Raw genomic sequence first — 18141 nt, 5'->3', positions numbered from 1 at the left:
TTTCACTCATTATAGAAATCAGATTCTTTTTTATGTTTTTTTTTTTTTCAAATTTATTTTGAATTGGAAGATAATTGCTTGACAATGTTGTGTCGATTTCTGCTGTACAACAATGTGAGTCAGCTTTAAGTAGACATATATCTCCTCTTGAGTTTCCCTCCCAGTTCCCTGCTCCATCCCATTCTCTAGGTCATCACAGAGCACCAAATGAGCCCCCTGTCCTCTACAGCAATTTCCCACTAGCTCTATTATACACATGGTGGTGTTTACATGTCAATGCTCCACTCTCAGTGTGCCCCATTCTCTCGGATATGCAGAGGACACTGTTCTAATGGTGGAAAGCAAAGAGAAACTAAAGAACCTTCCGATGAAGGTGAAAGAGGAGAGTGAAAAAGCTGGCTTAATACTCAACATTCAAAAAACTAAGGTCATGGCATCCAATCCCATCACTTCATGGCAAATAGATGGGGAAAAAGTGGAAACAGTGCTAGATTTTATTTTCTTGGGCTCCAAAATTTCTGCAGACTGTGACTGTAGCCGCAAAATTAAAAGATGTTTGCTCCTTGGAAGAAAAGATAATAAATATAGACAACTTCTTAAAAATCAGAGACATTACTCTGCTGACAAAGGTCTGTATAATCAAAGCTATGATTTTTTCAGTAGTCATGTAAAGATGTGACAGTTGAACCATGAATAAGGCTGACCACTAAATAATTGATGCCTTCAAATTGTGGAGCTGCAGAAGACTATTGAGAGTCCCTTGGACTGCAAGAACATCAAACCAGTCAATCCTAAAGGAAATCAACACTGAGTATTCATTGGAAGGACTAATGAAGAAGCTCCAATGATTTGGCCCCCTGATATGGAGTACTGACTCATTGGAAAAGACCCCAGTACTGGGAAAGATTGAGGGCTGGAAGAGAAAGGGGTGACAGAGAATGAGATGGTTGGATGGCATTACTGATTCAATGGACATGAGTTTGAGCAAACTCCAAGAGACGGTGAAAGACAGGGAAGCCTGGCATGCTGCAGTCCATGGGTTTGAAAAGAGCTGGACATGCTTAGGGGCTGATTGACAACTCCTTCTCCTGTGTCCACAGGTCCTTTCTCTACGTCTGTGTCTCTATTCCTGTCCTGCAGTCAGGTTCATCAGCACCATTTTTCTAGATTCCATATATAGGCATTAATATATGATAGAATGTGGTCCACTGGAGAAGGGAATGGAAAACCACTTCAGTATTCTTGCCTTGAGAACCCCATGAACAGTATGAAAAGGCAAAATGATAGGATACTGAAAGAGAAACTCCCCAGGTCAGCAAGTGCCCAATATGCTACTGGAGATCAGTGGAGAAATAACTCCAGAAAGAATGAAGGAATGGAGCCAAAGCAAAAACAATACCCAGCTGTGAATGTGACTGGTGATAGAAGCAAGGTCCAATGCTGTAAAGAGCAATATTGTATAGGAACATGGAATGTCAGGTCCATGAGTCAAGGCAAATTGGAAGTGGTCAAACAAGAGATGGCAAGAGTGAATGTTGAACCCTCCTCCCTCCTCCCTCCCCACACCATCTCTCTGGGTCATCCCAGTGCACCAGCCCCAAGCTCAGGATGGGGAGCACATGTATACCTGTGGCGGATTCGTTTTGATGTTTGGCAAAACTAATACAGGGTATCAGGTTTAAAAATAAAATAAAATAAAATAAAATAAAAATAAGGACAGAGAAACCTAAAAAAAAAAAAAGAGTGAATGTTGACATTCTAGGAATCAGCAAACTGAAATGGACTGGAATGGGTGAATTTAACTCAGATGACAATTATATCTACTACTGCAGCCAGGAATCCCTCAGAAGAAATGGAGTAGCCATCATGGTCAACAAAAGAGTCTGAAATGCAGTACTTGGATACAATCTCAAAAATGACAGAATGATCTCTGTTCATTTCCAAGGCAAACCATTCAATATCACAGTAATCCAAGTCTATGCCCCAACCAGTAAAGCTGAAGAGGCTGAAGTTGAACAGTTCTATGAAGACCTACAAGACCTTTTAGAACTAACACCCAAAAATAATGTCCTTTTCATTATAGGGGACTGGAATGCAAAAGTAGGAAGTCAAAAAACACCTGGAGTAACAGGCAAATTTGGCCTTGGAATACTGAATGAAGCAGGGCAAAGACTAATAGAGTTTTGCCAAGAAAATGCACTGGTCATAACAAACACCCTGTTCCAACAACACAAGAGAAGACTCTCTACATGGACATCACCAGATGGTCAACACTGAAATCAGGTTGATTATATTCTTTGCAGCCAAAGATGGAGAAGCTCTATACAGTCAGCAAAAACAAGAACAGGAGCTGACTGTGGCTCAGACCATGAACTCCTTATTGCCAAATTCAGACTTAAATTGAAGAAAGTAGGGACAACCACTAGACCATTCAGGTATGACCTAAATCAAATCCCTTATGATTATACAGTGGAAGTGAGAGATAGATTTAAGGGCCTAGATCTGATAGATAGAGTGCCTGATGAACTATGGAATGAGGTTTGTGACATTGTATAGGAGACAGAAATCAAGACCATCCCCATGGAAAAGAAATGCAAAAAAGCAAAATGGCTGTCTGGGGAGGCCTTACAAATAGCTGTGAAAAGAAGAGAAGCGAAAAGCAAAGGAGAAAAGGAAAGATATAAACATCTGAATGCAGAGTTCCAAAGAATAGCAAGAAGAGATAAGAAAGCCTTCTTCAGCGATCAATGCAAAGAAATGGAGGAAAACAACAGAATGGGAAAGACTAGAGATCTCTTCAAGAAAATCAGAGATACAAAAGGAATATTTCATGCAAAGATGGGCTCGACAAAGGACGGAAATGGTATGGACCTAACAGAAGCAGAAGATATTAAGAAGAGATGGCAAGAATACATAGAAGAACTGTACAAAAAAGGTCTTCATGACCCAGATAATCACGATGGTGTGATCACTGACCTAGAGCCAGACATCCTGGAATGTGAAGTCAAGTGGGCCTTAGAAAGCATCACTATGAACAAAGCTAGTGGAGGTGATGGAATTTCAGTTGAGCTATTCCAAATCTTGAAAGATGATGATGTGAAAGTGCTACACTCAATATGCCAGCACATTTGGAAAACTCAGCAGTGGCCACAGGACTGGAAAAGGTCAGTTTTCATTCCAATCCCAAAGAAAGGCAATGCCAAAGAATGCTCAGACTACTGCACAATTGCACTCATCTCACACGCTAGTAAAGTAATGCTCAAAATTCTCCAAGCCAGGCTTCAGCAATATGTGAACCATGACCTTCCTGATGTTCAAGCTGGTTTTAGAAAAGGCAGAGGAACCAGAGATCAAATTGCCAACATCCGCTGGATCATGGAAAAAGCAAGAGAGTTCCAGAAAACATCTATTTCTGCTTTATTGACTATGCCAAAGCCTTTGACTGTGTGGATCACAATAAACTGTGGAAAATTCTGAAAGAGATGGGAATAGCAGACCGCCTGATCTGCCTCTTGAGAAATTTGTATACAGGTCAGGAGGCAACAGTTAGAACTGGACATGGAACAACAGACTGATTCCAAATAGGGAAAGGAGTTCGTCAAGGCTGTATATTGTCACCCTGCTTATTTAACTTATATGCAGAGGACATCATGAGCAACGCTGGACTGGAAGAAACAAGCTGGAATCAAGATTGCCGGGAGAAATATCAATAACCTCAGATATGCAGATGACACCACCCTTATGGAAGAAAGTGAAGAGGAACTAAAGAGCCTCTTGATGAAGGTGAAAGTGGAGAGTGAAAAAGTTGGCTTAAAGCTCAATATTCAGAAAATGAAGATCATGTCATCTGGTCCCATCACTTTATGGGAAATAGATGGGCAAACAGTGGAAACAGTGTCAGACTTTATTTTTGAGGGCTCCAAAATCACTGCAGATGGTGACTGCAGCCATGAAATTAGAAGACGCTTGCTCCTTGGAAGGAAAGTTATGAGCAACCTAGATAGCATATTCAAAAGAAGAGATATTACTTTGCCAACAAAGGTTCGTCTAGTCAAGGCTATGGTTTTTCCAGTGGTCATGTATGGATGTGAGAGTTGGACTGTGAAGAAAGATGAGCACCGAAGAATTGGTGCTTTTGAACTGTGGTGTTGAAGAAGACTCTTGAGAGTCCCTTGGACTGCTAGGAGATCCAACCAGTCTGTTCTAATGGAGATCTGCCCTGGGATTTCTTTGGAAGGAATGATGCTAAAGCTGAAACTCCAGTACTTTGGCCCCCTCATGTGAGGGGTTGACTCATTGGAAAAGACTCTGATGCTGGGAGGGATTGGGGGCAAGAGGAGAAGGGGACGACAGAGGATGAGATGGCTGGATGGCATCACTGACTCGATGGACGTGAGTCTGAGTGAACTCCAGGAGTTGGTGATGGACAGGGAGGCCTGGCGTGCTGCGATTCATGGGGTCACAAAGAGTCGGACAGGACTGAGCGACTGATCTGATATGATCTGAGGCTGTTTATGGCTTTCTGACTACATTTATCTTAATTCTTCCCCTTCCCCCATTCCCTTCTTTCTATCCATATATATACATTTTAATATTTCGGGGCATGCCAGCTTGCAAGTGTGTGTTCTAGGCTCCTCTGTCCATTGGATAATCCAGGCAAGAATACTGGAGTGAGTATTCATTGTCATGCCCTCCCTCAGGCAAATCTTCCCAACATAGGTGTCAAACCCATGTCTCATATCTCCTGCATTGGCAAACTTGTTCTTTACCACTGGAGCCACCTGGGAGATCCCATGTTTGCATTTGCTCCCTCTGCCTGGAATACCTTTCTTTAACATGTCAATCTTTCACCCCCTGGACACTTTCACAGTGTGAAATGTGAGAACACTAGAGTTAGGTTATCTAGGCCCAAATTCTGGCTTTGTTGTTATGCGCCATGACAATACTTATTCACATAACACCCTTTTGTTTTCAACATCTTTGAAACAAAAATGGACATAGTAACTGCTTCTGGTGTGGCTCTGAGGATTAAATGTGTGTGTATGTAAACTATGCAAATATGAAGGATGTAATATTGCATAGTTTACACACACACACATTTAATCCTCAGAGCCACACCAGAAGCAGTTACTAAGTCCATTAGAATCATGTCTGTGTTATCATAAATGCCACATCAGCATTAATTGCTAGTACATTACTTCTCTTCCCTAACTTACTTTCTTCCCCCCAATATCATTTATCATTATACCAAATTTTTAGTTGGTTTGTTTCTTTGTCTTCTCTTTTATGTATCATGTGGGAAGAAGTTTTGGTCTCTTATCAGTCTCTTTATATGTATTTGTTGACACAAACTGGAGACTCAATAAAGATTCTCAACAGAGTTGTAACAGTTTACATTTTTTCTGCACTAACATTAATAATCATATATGTATACACAGTTATCACTTGCCAAGCTCATTCTTTAAAAGTAATATTTTCTCTTTTATGCCTATTAAATCATTGTTGTTGTTTAGTTGCTATGTCATTTCCAACTCTTTTTCAACCCTGAGGACTGTAACCCACTAGGCTCCTGTGTTCATGGGATTTTCCAGATAAGCATATGGAGTGGGTTGCCATTTCCTTCCACAGAAGGTCTTCCTGACCCAGGGATTGAACTCGTGTCTCCTTCATTGGCAGCAGATTCTTTATCACTGAGCCACCAGGGAAGCATTAAATCTTTAGTAAATTTTATGTTAATCATTAGTAAAATATAAATTTTACTAATACTTAAATAAATAAACATAAAAGAGGAAACATCCTTTGAAAATAATGAGATTGCTATTGTTGTCAGTCAAACTGCCAAAACTTTTTGAGAAATTCATTTATTGCTCAACAATAATTTATTAAGTCCCCAGTTGTGTCAGGAACTACAGATAAAGTGGCTAAAAAATGACTGCATTTAGTTATGTTTTCTTTGTTGTTTTTGGTTTTTAATTCCTAAATCAAGTTACATAAGGCTTTTTATTTTCTTTACCCAGTTTTTTGTACTTAATTTCTTTTTTTATGTTTATTTATTTTTTAGACACCCACAAAAGTTTGTGAAATTTCCTGTATTGGTTTTGGACAATTGCACAATAAATTAGCCACCAAGGGGAAAAAAAAGTAAATTTATTTATTTTAATTAGAGGCTAATTACTTTACAATATTGTATTGGTTTTGCCATACATCAACATGTATCCTCCACAGGTATACACGTGTCCCCCATCCTGAACCCCCCGCCCACCTCCCTCCCTAGTTTCAATCTTTCTTATTTAACTACCAAGGAAGATACGGCTATTCATGAATAATTCTCTACATATACCTTCATTTGTATTTTTTTTTAGCTTTTATTTGGGCTTCCCTGGTAGCTCAGATGGTAAAGAATATGCCTGCAGTGTAGGAGACCCTGATATTAAACACACACACATACACAATTTTTTCTCTGATACTTTTAAGCTGAAAACTTGACTTATTCCTCGAAGCAAGTTTTGTATTTGTTTTCACAAAGTAAGTTGATTTGAGGGCCCCCCAGATAATGATAAAGAATCTGCCTGCCAGTGCAGGAGAGCAACAGATGCAGGTTCAATCCCTGAGCTGGAAAGATTCCCTGAATTAGGAAATGGTAACCTACTCCAGTATTCTTGCTTGGAAAAGTCCATGGACAGAGGGCTTGGCAGGTTACAATTCACGAAGTAACAAAGAGTTGGGCACAGCTGGACACTGAGCCCTGGCACTGATTGGACTTCATTTGATGCCTTCATTATCTTGTTTTCATTGTGATGAGACTTTTGTGCCCTAATTTCCAGAAAATGATCAAACCGTAAATATGAGCATTTTAATCATATTTTGTTTCATAATTTCCATTCTAGAGTTATGAAGAAACCAAAACTTTGTCTAATTATTGCAGCTCACACACTATCACCTCATCCAGACTATGCACACATGGTGTATGGCGTCTCACATTGGTAGTACATATATTTCACATTTGCTACTTCAATCCTGTCTCCCATCTGAGTTAGCTTTTACCTAGCTGACTATTTAGGATTTTATTTTTTAATTCAGGGAAGTATTAAACCCATTGATATCCTTTAATGCATTCTAGCAGGACCTTCCCTGATAAGTTAGAAATCCGAAATATGAAAAAAAAATAGTAGCAACATTGAATTTGAAAAAAGAATTAATCAGTGATCCTATTACCAAATTATTTGGTGTTAGTGAATATGAAGTATCTCTCCACAAAATTTACAAGTTCCCAAGTGACTGTTGCTTGCCCATAATATATAATATTAAATAAATTAGGTTAATATTTCCATTTCTAGTCTGTTTGCAAAAATTCAGAATATCTGGGAAAACCAAGAAAAATATATATATTTTTGTAGCTACCATTCTTTACTTGTCTATTTTGATTGAATAATTGCTGATCATTAAGTAAAGAGAAACTGAAGTCAGAGCGTGCTTGAGTGCCAGTGATGAAACTGTCTCTCTGGGTCTTATTACAAAACTCTTCCCCGCAAACAGAATCCCCTACTGTAATTGCTGAAAGTAGATTTACCTTTTAATCAGTTTCAAGGAGACTTATTAAAATAATTTCTCAGCTTTTTCTTGGGGATGTATTAACAGAAACCAATTTCAACAAACAAGGTTTCAACTCAGGATTAATGAATATGGGGTGCAGTTTGAGTGTGTTGAAGGAATCATCTGATTCCTCAGGGATGACTCTGTCCTCCGCCTTCAGGCATCTTCCTTTGGGAGATCAAACTGCAGACTGCAGTAAGATTAAAGGTTTTAGAGCAGGATGTAGGTTTGACTCAGGCTTATCAATTACCTCCCCACACACACTTGGGAAAGTCATGAACTCCGAGTCCCAATTAAGAAAGAAAAATACTACTTATAACACCAGGCACTTTTGATGAATAAACCTTTAATGGACAGTAAATGAATTTGCAAGCTGAAAATTGATGCTGCTGTAATAATTGCAAGTAGAATGATAGTAATGGTGGTAACTGTGACTAAGATTTACTGGGTCCTAATTATGTGCCAAGCAAGGTATTAAAAAGATCTACATACGTTATATCGTTATTCCTTACAAAACACAATGATGCAGGAAAAATGCTCCCATATTTTAGATAAGAGAAATTCAGACAATTTGAATAATTTGCCTCAAGTCACAGCTGATTAAAACTTTAGCTAATATCAAGAATCAAGGTCTAACTGCAGAATGGCTATTATTTCAAAATTAATGCAATCTAAAATTCTCAAGAATGCACTATTACTGTGTCCCTTTCAGAATGTCTAACAAAATTCCTGGATACTTGTGTCATTTTTGTAGTAGTATAATAGACAGATGATAGACAAATACACACATACATATATGCTTACACATATCATTAAATTGTTTTATATCTCAACCAAAGAAATTTTCGTTGCTCAAATAAGAATCCCACTATAGAACCCCTATCACACCAACATAAACCAGAGAGCAATAAACTATAAAATTACATCTCTAAATTCCCTTGTTTTTGAAGTACACACACATCATCTATAATATGTATTTTTTTCACTTTGAATTCCATTTTTTCTATCACATTCAGAGGTAACAACTGTAAAGGACAGTTTGAAGGTATATATACATATTTTTTTTTTCATGTGTGAAGATTTGCTGACCTGTATGATATTAGTTTTAAAAAAGATGTATTAGTATTTCAAAGCACAAGCTGAAACAGCTACTTACAGACTTTCAATGATTTTTATCTTTTTACTAAGAAAACTAATTATCATATAATCAGGTTTTTTACTATGGAAATTTTCAAACCTATACAAAATTACAAGATTTGATACAATAATTTCCTCCATAAAAACTGCCAGCTTTAACATGTCTGTTCATTGTCAGATAGGTTCCATCCGTACCTCTTGTTGTTCAGTGGCTCAGTTCATCTGTAGGTCCATTCATGTTGCTGCAAATAGCATTATTTCATTTTTTCTTTATGGCTCAGTAGAAGTATTCTTGGAGAAGGCAATGGCACCCCACTCCAGTACTCTTGCCTGGAAAATCCCATGGATGGAGGAGCCTGGTGGGCTGCAGTCCATAAGGTCGCTAAGAGTCGGACACGACTGAGCGACTTCAATTTCACTTTTCACTTTCATGCATTGGAGAAGGAAATGGCAACCCACTCCAGTATTCTTGCCTGGAGAATCCCAGGGATGGGGGAGCCTGGTGGGCTGCCGTCTATGGGGTCGCACAGAGTCGGACACGACTGAAGAGACTTAGCAGCAGCAGCAGCAGTAGTATTCCACTGTATATATTTTAATTGTAAGGACATATAGGATGGATAAACAACAAGATCCCACTGTATAACATAGGGAACACAGGGAACTATGTTCAATATTCTGTGATAAACCATAAGAGAAATGAACATGAAGAATATATATATATATATATATATATATAATGCATGCTCAGTCATGTCCACCTCATTGAGACCCCATGAACTGTAAGCCTTCCAGGCATTATATATATATATATATATATATATACACACACACACACACACACACACAGATATGAATCAATTTGCTCTGCAGAAGAAATTAATGTCAACTATCCTTTAATAAAAATTTTTTAAAAAATAAAATGTGCCTTATACATACATAGGAATATCAGTGTTAAAAAGAAATTCTGCCATATGTGACAACATAAATGAACCTGGAGGATGTTGTAAGTAAAATAAGCCAGTTAGAGTAGGATACATTGCTTATTATCCCACTTATATAATGTATCTAAAATAGTCCTTCAAAGAAATGGTAGAATGGTGTTTGCCAGGATCTGGGAGGAGGGGTCAATAAGAGTTGTTGAGGAAAGAAAACTATCAGTTATACAAGATGAATAGCTCTAGAGATCTCCTGTACAACACTTTGTCTATAGTTAACAATATCTTATTGTGTACTTAAAAATTAAAGTGGGTAGATCTTATGTTAAGTGTCCTTCAGATCAGATCAGATCAGATCAGTCACTCAGTCATGTCTGACTCTTTGCCACCCCATGAATCGCAGCACGCCAGGCCTCCCTGTCCATCACCAACTCCCGGAGTTCACTCAGACTCACATCCATCAAGTCAGTGATGCCACCCAGCCATCTCGTCCTCTGTCGTCCCCTTCTCCTCTTGCCCCCAATCCCTCCCAGAATCAGAGTCTTTTCCAATGAGTCAACTCTTCGCATGAGGTGGCCAAAGTACTGGAGTTTCAGCTTTAGCATCATTCCCTCCAAAAAAATCCCAGAGCTGATCTCCTTTAGAATGGACTGATTGGATCTCCTTGCAGTCCAAGGGACTCTCAAGAGTCTTCTCCAACACCACAGTTCAAAAGCATCAATTCTTCAGCGCTCAGCCTTCTTCACAGTCCAACTCTCACATGCATACATGACCACTGGAAAAACCATAGCCTTGACTAGACGAAACTTTGTTGGCAAAGTAATGTCTCTGCTTTTCAATATGCTATCTAGGTTGGTCATAACTTTCCTTCCAAGGAGTAAGCGTCTTTTAATTTCATGGCTGCAGTCACCATCTGCAGTGATTTTGGAGCCCTCAAAAATAACAGCTGACACTGTTTCCACTGTTTCCCCATCTATTTTCCATGAAGTGATGGGACCAGATGCCATGATCTTCGTTTTCTGAATGTTGAGCTTTAAGCCAACTTTTTCACTCTCCACTTTCAATTTCATCAAGAGGCTTTTGAGTTCCTCTTCACTTTCTGCCATAAGGGTGGTGTCATCTGCATATCTGAGGTTATTGATATTTCTCCCGGCATTCTTGATTCCAGCTTCTTTCTTCCAGTTCAGTGTTTCTCATGATGTACTCTGCATATAAGTTAAATAAGCAGGGTGACAATATACAGCCTTGACGTAATCCTTTTCCTATTTGGAATCAGTCTGTTGTTCCATGTCCAGTTCTAACTGTTGCTTACTGACCTGCATACAGATTTCTCAAGAGGCAGATCAGATGATCTGGTATTCCCATCTCTTGAAGAATTTTCCACAGTTTATTGTGATGTACACAGTCAAAGGCTTTGGCATAGTCAATAAAGCAGAAATAGATGTTTTCTGGAACTCTCTTGCTTTTTCCATGATCCAGCGGATGTTGGCAATTTGATCTCTAGTTCCTCTGCCTTTTCTAAAACAAGCTTGAACATCAGGAAGTTCACGGTTCACATATTGCTGAAGCCTGGCTTGGAGAATTTTGAGCATTACTTTACTAGCGTGTGAGATGAGTGCAATTGTGCAGTAGTTTGAGCATTCTTTGGCATTGCCTTTCTTTGGGATTGGAATGAAAACTGACCTTTTCCAGTCCTGCGGCCACTGCTGAGTTTTCCAAATTTGCTGGCATATTGAATGTAGCACTTTCACAGCATCATCTTTCAGGATTGGAATAGCTCAACTGGAATTCCATCACCTCCACTAGCTTTGTTCATAGTGATGCTTTCTAAGGCCCACTTGACTTCACATTCCAGAATGTCTGGCTCTAGGTGAGTGTGGTCACACCATCGTGATTATCTGGGTTGTGAAGATCTTTTTTGTACAATTTTTCTGTGTATTCTTGCTACTTTTTCTTAATATCTTGTGCTTCTGTTAGGTCCATACAATTTCTGTCCTTTGTCGAGCCCATCTTTGCATGAAATATTCCTTTTGTATCTCTGATTTTCTTGAAGTGATCTCTAGTCTTTCCCATTCTGTTGTTTTCCTCTATTTCTTTGCATTGATCGCTGAAGAAGGCTTTCTTATCTCTTCTTGCTATTCTTTGGAACTCTGCATTCAGATGTTTATATCTTTCCTTTTCTACTTTGCTTTTCGCTTTTCTTCTTTTCACAGCTATTTGTAAGGCCTCCCCAGACAGCCATTTTGCTTTTTTGCATTTCTTTTCCATGGGGATGGTCTTGATCCCTGTCTCCTGTACAATGTCACGAACCTCATTCCATGGTTCATCAGGCACTCTATCTATCAGATCTAGTCCCTTAAATCTATCTCTCACTTCCACTGTATAATCATAAGGGATTTGATTTAGGTCATACCTGAATGGTCTAGTGGTTTTCCCTACTTTCTTCAATTTAAGCCTGAATTTGGCAATAAGGAGTCAGACACACTTAGCTCCTGTTCTTGTTTTTGCTGACTGTATAGAGCTTCTCCATCTTTGGCTTACTACAGGTTAAAAAAAAATAGCAAAAGAAAGAAAGAAACAGGAACTTCCTTGGTGGCCCAGTGGTTAAGTACCTGCCTGCCAATGTAGGGGACACAGGCTCTATCCCTGGTCTGGAAAGATCCCACATGTTGTGGAGAAACTGAGTCTGTGCACCACAGACTCACAGACTTCCAAAGCCTGTGGCCCTAGACCCCGTGCTCCATAAGGAGCACAGCCACTGGGATGAGAAACCCATGGACTGCAATGAAGACCAAAATGAACAAATTAAAAATAACATTAAAAAAATAAGTCAAGGAAATCATGGTATCATAAATGACAAGAAGTGAGATAATGTACAACATTTTCAGATTTCAGAGGAATCTAACTAAGACTTGGCAAAAGTTTATTGTGTTTATCGATCATATAATAATCACACAAGCTAGAAAGGACTGGTGTCAGTGCTGTGGGAAAAAACTTGTTGGAAAGGACTAAGGTTAGGAGAAACCAGAAGCAGTGGATAACTTTTCAGGAAGTTGGTCTACTACTGTGATTACCGTTTTCATGCACAAACATATTTTGAAATTGGTTTAAAGTTGATTTTCTAGTTTGAAATTTGTTTAAAAAAAAATCTGGATTTCATCATTAATGATAACGTTTTCTTTACTGTGTAGATTCACCAAGATAGAGTCTGACACTGTGATGAAGTGGTTCTATTTTTCAGGTAGTTTTTTGGAGTAAGTATGTTTATTTTTTTTTATGTTCTGATTTACTTTCCTTTTTAAAGCAAATCGCTTTTGAGTATTCATTATCATAGAGTTTACTGAGTCTTTACATACAGTAATACATTCAATATTCATTAAAACATAAAACATGTTTCACTTGACTTTACAATTGAGAAAGCGGAAATCCAAAAAAAAAAAAAAAGAAATACGGACATTACCCACATTCCCATAATTTACTCAGAATTTAAATGCTGGTCTTAACCTTTCACAAAACTTGAGTTCTTATTTAAATGAATGAAAGTGTATGGTCTTTTTACATTGCTGTCTTTAATACAGCCTTCTTTTGCTTCTGTGGAAATTGTCTGATAGGTATACTTGAAGTATAGTTCCCTCAGGAATACAGATAATTATATATTTTTTTTCAATATAATTTGTTCAGCTCGTCATACTTTGAGAGAAACAGAGAAGGAGATATTACATCTTTCAGATATCTCTAGAGGTTCAAATTTAGACTCAGAGGGATCTAGGAGCTATTAAATGACCCAGACAACTTCGGAATGAGTACATTCGGAGCCAGAATCATGGCTAAGCAGGTGAGTCCCGTGAAGTTTGTAGAGTGAATAGTCAACCATCCACCTGGAACTTAGCTTTCCACTGGAAACCTTTCTGCTTTATGAGCTGCTGTATTAAATGGAATCATAATACTTCTAACGTCTTAAGTGCATTTCTTACTTTCATACTCTGCATTTCAGTCCTTTCTACAGGATATCTAATTGTACTTCAAATGCTTTTAGAAAACTTTTTACAAGTTTGATCTCCTGAAATTTGGCTCAACTACAGTTTTCATGTTTGACTTCTCTAAACATTAGGTTCATACCAGAGCAAAGTGGACATATCTGCCAGTATTGTTACACAGTGGGCAGCATGGCTTGATGGATTAGGAATATGGGCTCTGCAGTCAAACAAACCCAGTTACACCCATACTGTACCATATACTCTCTGTGTTGCTGTTGCTGTTTAGTTGCTAAGTCATTTCCAACCCTTTGCAACCCCATGGACTGTACCCCACCAAGCTCCTCTGTCCATGGGATTTCCCAGACAAAAATACAGGAGTGGGTTTCCATTTCCTTTTCTAGGGGATCTTCCCAACATAGGAATTGAACCTGCATCGCCTGCACTGGCAGGCATATTCTTTACTGCTGAGCCACCAGGGAAGTCCCTACTCTGTGACCATAGCTCTAAGCCTGGGTTTTTTCCATTGCTATTCAGATATGATGGGATAGAAATTTCATCAGAGTGTGTTAGCAAGAAACTATGAAAAGTGAAAGTCGCTCAGTCATGTTCAACTCTTTGGGACCCCATGGACTTCACAGTCCATGGAATTCTCCAGGCCAGAATCCTGGAGTGGATAGCCTTTCCCCTCTTCAGGGGATCTTTCCAACCCAGGGATTGAACCCAGGTCTCCCACATTGCTGGAAGATTCTTTACCAGTTGAGCCACAAAAGAAGCCCAAGAATACTGGAATGGGTAGCCTATCCCTTCTCTAGTGGATTATCCCAACCCAGAAATTGAACTGGGTTCTCCTGCATTGCAGGTAGACCAACTGCTCTGTGAGGGAAGCCCATACCACAAGTGAATTCATGTTTTGCACTATGTAGAGTATCTGTAAGGACAGTCCTCAACTTCAATAGATAAATAATAATAGTATTAATAAATAAAATTTGAAATATGAAGGAGTTATACACAGTAATATCTTGAGGCTCCTTATTTTGTTAATATTTCATGGCTCCACTATGTGGGAAATAAAGACAGGATAAAAAATAAAATTCAAACAGGCTAACATTGGATTTAGAGAAACTAGTCTTATTTTTCCAGAGCTGTCAAAAATACAAGTAATTATTCTGAAGACTACTATACATGCTTCCACAAAACTTCGTTTACAACTGAAAGTAAGTACTTTGGATATTTTAAGCCCCTGAAATATACTGACACATGTTTATGGGAAAAGGTGTTCATCTACATATAGTACAGAATAAATTATCTAACAGACTACTTAATGTTATCTCTCAGAAACAAACTACAAAATGTAGTCAATTTTTGAATTGGGAAATAATGCTAAGTCTCTTTAATTCCTATGCAAATAAAATGATAGTTTCCCATAGGTCTGATTAATTACCTTTTAACTTACATAGCATCAAGAACTTATTTTATAAAAGTAAGTAAGTAAGTCATGCTAGATCATTTTTATATTTTAAAGCTTTGGGAACTTACACAAAATTGAAAAACAGGGAAATAAAAATGTACTTTCATGTATCTGTTATGTATTTTTAACTGCTACATATGTTACCTAATCCAAGCTCACTCTGTTTACTGTAAGGCAAGCCAATTAGCTGTGAGTTTAGGTGTTGAGGCAAGGAATATTGACTTTATGCAGAAAGCCAGCAGACAAAGAAGATAGCAGACTGATGTCTCAAAATAATCATCTAATCGGGGTCCAGATGACAGGTTCTTTTATAGAACAGAGATCAGGGGAGGGTGAAGAAGTAAATTAAAAAGGCCATTAGTTTTGCAGTTATCTCCTGGAATGGCAAGCCTTGGGCAGAGGATGTGTTCATTTCTTCCCTCCTGTAGCCATCCACAAGTGGACAGGGTCCTGAACAGATGCACTTTGATTTAACATTCAGGCAGAGGAGCAGGGTTTTCCAAAGTAGACCAATATGTATGAACAGTATTCTTTCAGTGAACAAATGCCACAGGAAACAAAGGTTAAAGGAAAGAAATATATCCAACACGGAGTAAATTATTCCCTGTAACATATACATGGGCACCAAAACCTTGGTGGCACCTGAAACACTGGAATATTACTATTAATTGTCTCAAGTGCTTTCTTTCAGATACTATTTAATTTTTCATCAGCATCTTCCCATATTTTCTACATCATAAAGCAAAGAAGCACCACTTCTTTGTAAAGCAAAGTAAGGCTTAAGAAGACTACTCTGAGAGTAATAGATTCCTTTCCCTGGAGCAAGAATGGCATGTCATTGGAGAGCCGTAGCTACATTGTGCCCACAAGGTGGTGTGACTCACGGATAGAAGATGCTAATGATCACCTTCCCAAACACTGGCAGAGGCTGTAGAAGGTGTCATTTTTATTCTTCAACTCACAACAAACTCTTCAAAATCCATCAGATTAAATGGCTAAAGTGAATCTTACTTTTGTCACTGAATTCATTCTCAAGGGAATTACAGAACGGCCAGAGCTTCAGGTCCCCTGCTTTGTGGTGTTCTTGGTCATTTATCTGGTCACGGTGCTGGGCAACCTGGGCTTGATTACCTTGATTAGAACTGATGCTCGACTCCACACACCTATGTACTATTTCCTCAGTCACTTGGCCTTTGTTGATCTTTGCTACTCCTCTGCTATCACACCAAAGATGATGGTGAACTTTGTTGTGGAGCACAATACTATTGCTTTCTATGCTTGTGCAATGCAACTGGGCTGTTTTCTCACCTTCATGATCACGGAGTGTTTCCTCTTAGCTTCCATGGCCTATGATCGCTATGTAGCCATCTGTAGTCCCCTGCATTATTCCACACTGATGTCAAAGAGAGTCTGTATTCGACTAGTGGCAGTTCCATATGTATACAGCTTTCTGGTTGCCCTGTTCCATACCATCATCACCTTCCATCTAACTTACTGTGGCCCCAAAGTCATTAACCATTTCTACTGTGATGACCTCCCTCTCTTGGCTCTGTCATGCTCAGACACACGCATGAAGGAAATTCTGATCTTTGCCTTTGCTGGTTTTGATATGATCTGTTCGTCTTCCATTGTCCTCACCTCCTACCTCTTCATCATCACCGCCATCCTAAGGATTCGTTCTACCCAGGGGCGACTCAAGGCCATTTCTACCTGTGGCTCCCACATGGTGGCTGTTACTATTTTTTATGGCACGCTGATCTTTATGTACCTGCAACCCAAGTCAAACCACTCCCTGGACACAGACAAAATGGCATCTGTGTTTTACACTGTGGTGATCCCCATGTTGAACCCACTCATCTATAGTCTAAGAAACAAAGAGGTGAAGAATGCCTCCAAGAAAGTCTTGGGAAAAGGTTGTGAAACTTTAAAGATATTAAAATTAAGAAAATAATAATAATAACATTGTATTAAATACAAGAAGAAAAATAAGTGAGTCTTTCCCTTTTTGACATTGCTTATAATTTCTTTACCAGTAAACTGAAAATGTGATTATTACTTCAACAGGCCCTGATAATTACTACAAGGACCCAGGTCAATTCTGGAAAGTCAGTTTGATTCTGAGTCCTGCTCAGGCAGGACATAGTAGCATTTAAAGACCATGAAATCATCTTCAAAAGCAAACACAAATACTCTCCCAAACACATATAAATGTATCCCAAACAAAGGTAGCAGCATCTTTTTCTTAGAACTCAGGACTCTAGAACCAAGACTGCATGCGTTTCAATTCTATCTTCTTTTATTAGCTGTGAAACTCTGGACAATTGACCTGAACTCTGCATGACTCTCTTTCCAACTTTACAAAATAATGGGAACCGGATGGTTGATTGGTTTTGAAGCTTAAGCAGGTTAATGTTTATGAAAGGCTTAGAACTGTATCCTGTAAGTGCTATGCCTGCTAAGTCACTTCAGTCACGTTCATCTCTCTGTGACTCCATGGACTACAGCCTGTCAGGCTCCTCTGTTCATGGGATTTGTTGGGCAAGAATACTGGAGTGGATTGCCATGCCCTCCAGGGGATCTTCCTGACCCAGAAATCAAACCTGCATCTCATATGTCTCCTGGAGGCAGATTCTTTTCCACTAGGTCCACCTGGGAAGCCCATAAGTTCTATGTGTTGTTATATAAATGCTTTTATGTGTAACTAAAAATCAATCAGTTAAGTTCTCAAAAGTTTATCAGTCTTAAACAAGAAAGATAAAGCTTTTAGATTTCTACTACCTTCCAGGAATTTAAACACCTAGTTCCACTGAATCCTATATATCAAATCTACTGGAGTGTAAGGTTTCACTTCTAGGTCTCAATAGTTTAAAAATTGTCTAAGGTCACATAACTAATAATAGGAATATTCTAAGTTCAAATTCAAATCTATTTGAAGTTTGTTTTCTTAACACTTTGGATGTTAAGAGTAAAGGGTATTATAGATTGCACTCTTAGTCTCCCGGTCATGTCCAATTCTTTGCAACACTTCGGA

At 38.7% G+C, this 18141-nt stretch overlaps 1 protein-coding gene across 1 annotated transcript; it reads left to right on the top strand.

The window, feature by feature from the left end:
• Window positions 1–16101: 16101 nt before the first annotated feature.
• Window positions 16102–17061, top strand: LOC129628544 (olfactory receptor 1038). Its single transcript, XM_055548000.1, has one exon. The coding sequence runs from the start codon at window positions 16102–16104 to the stop codon at window positions 17059–17061; it is 960 nt and encodes a 319-aa protein (XP_055403975.1).
• The last annotated feature ends 1080 nt before the right edge of the window (window positions 17062–18141 follow it).

Source organism: Bubalus kerabau, chromosome 15 (genome assembly GCF_029407905.1).
Source record: "Bubalus kerabau isolate K-KA32 ecotype Philippines breed swamp buffalo chromosome 15, PCC_UOA_SB_1v2, whole genome shotgun sequence".
Taxonomy (NCBI): Eukaryota; Metazoa; Chordata; class Mammalia; order Artiodactyla; family Bovidae; genus Bubalus; species Bubalus kerabau.
This window is presented reverse-complemented; position numbering and strand designations above follow the sequence as displayed.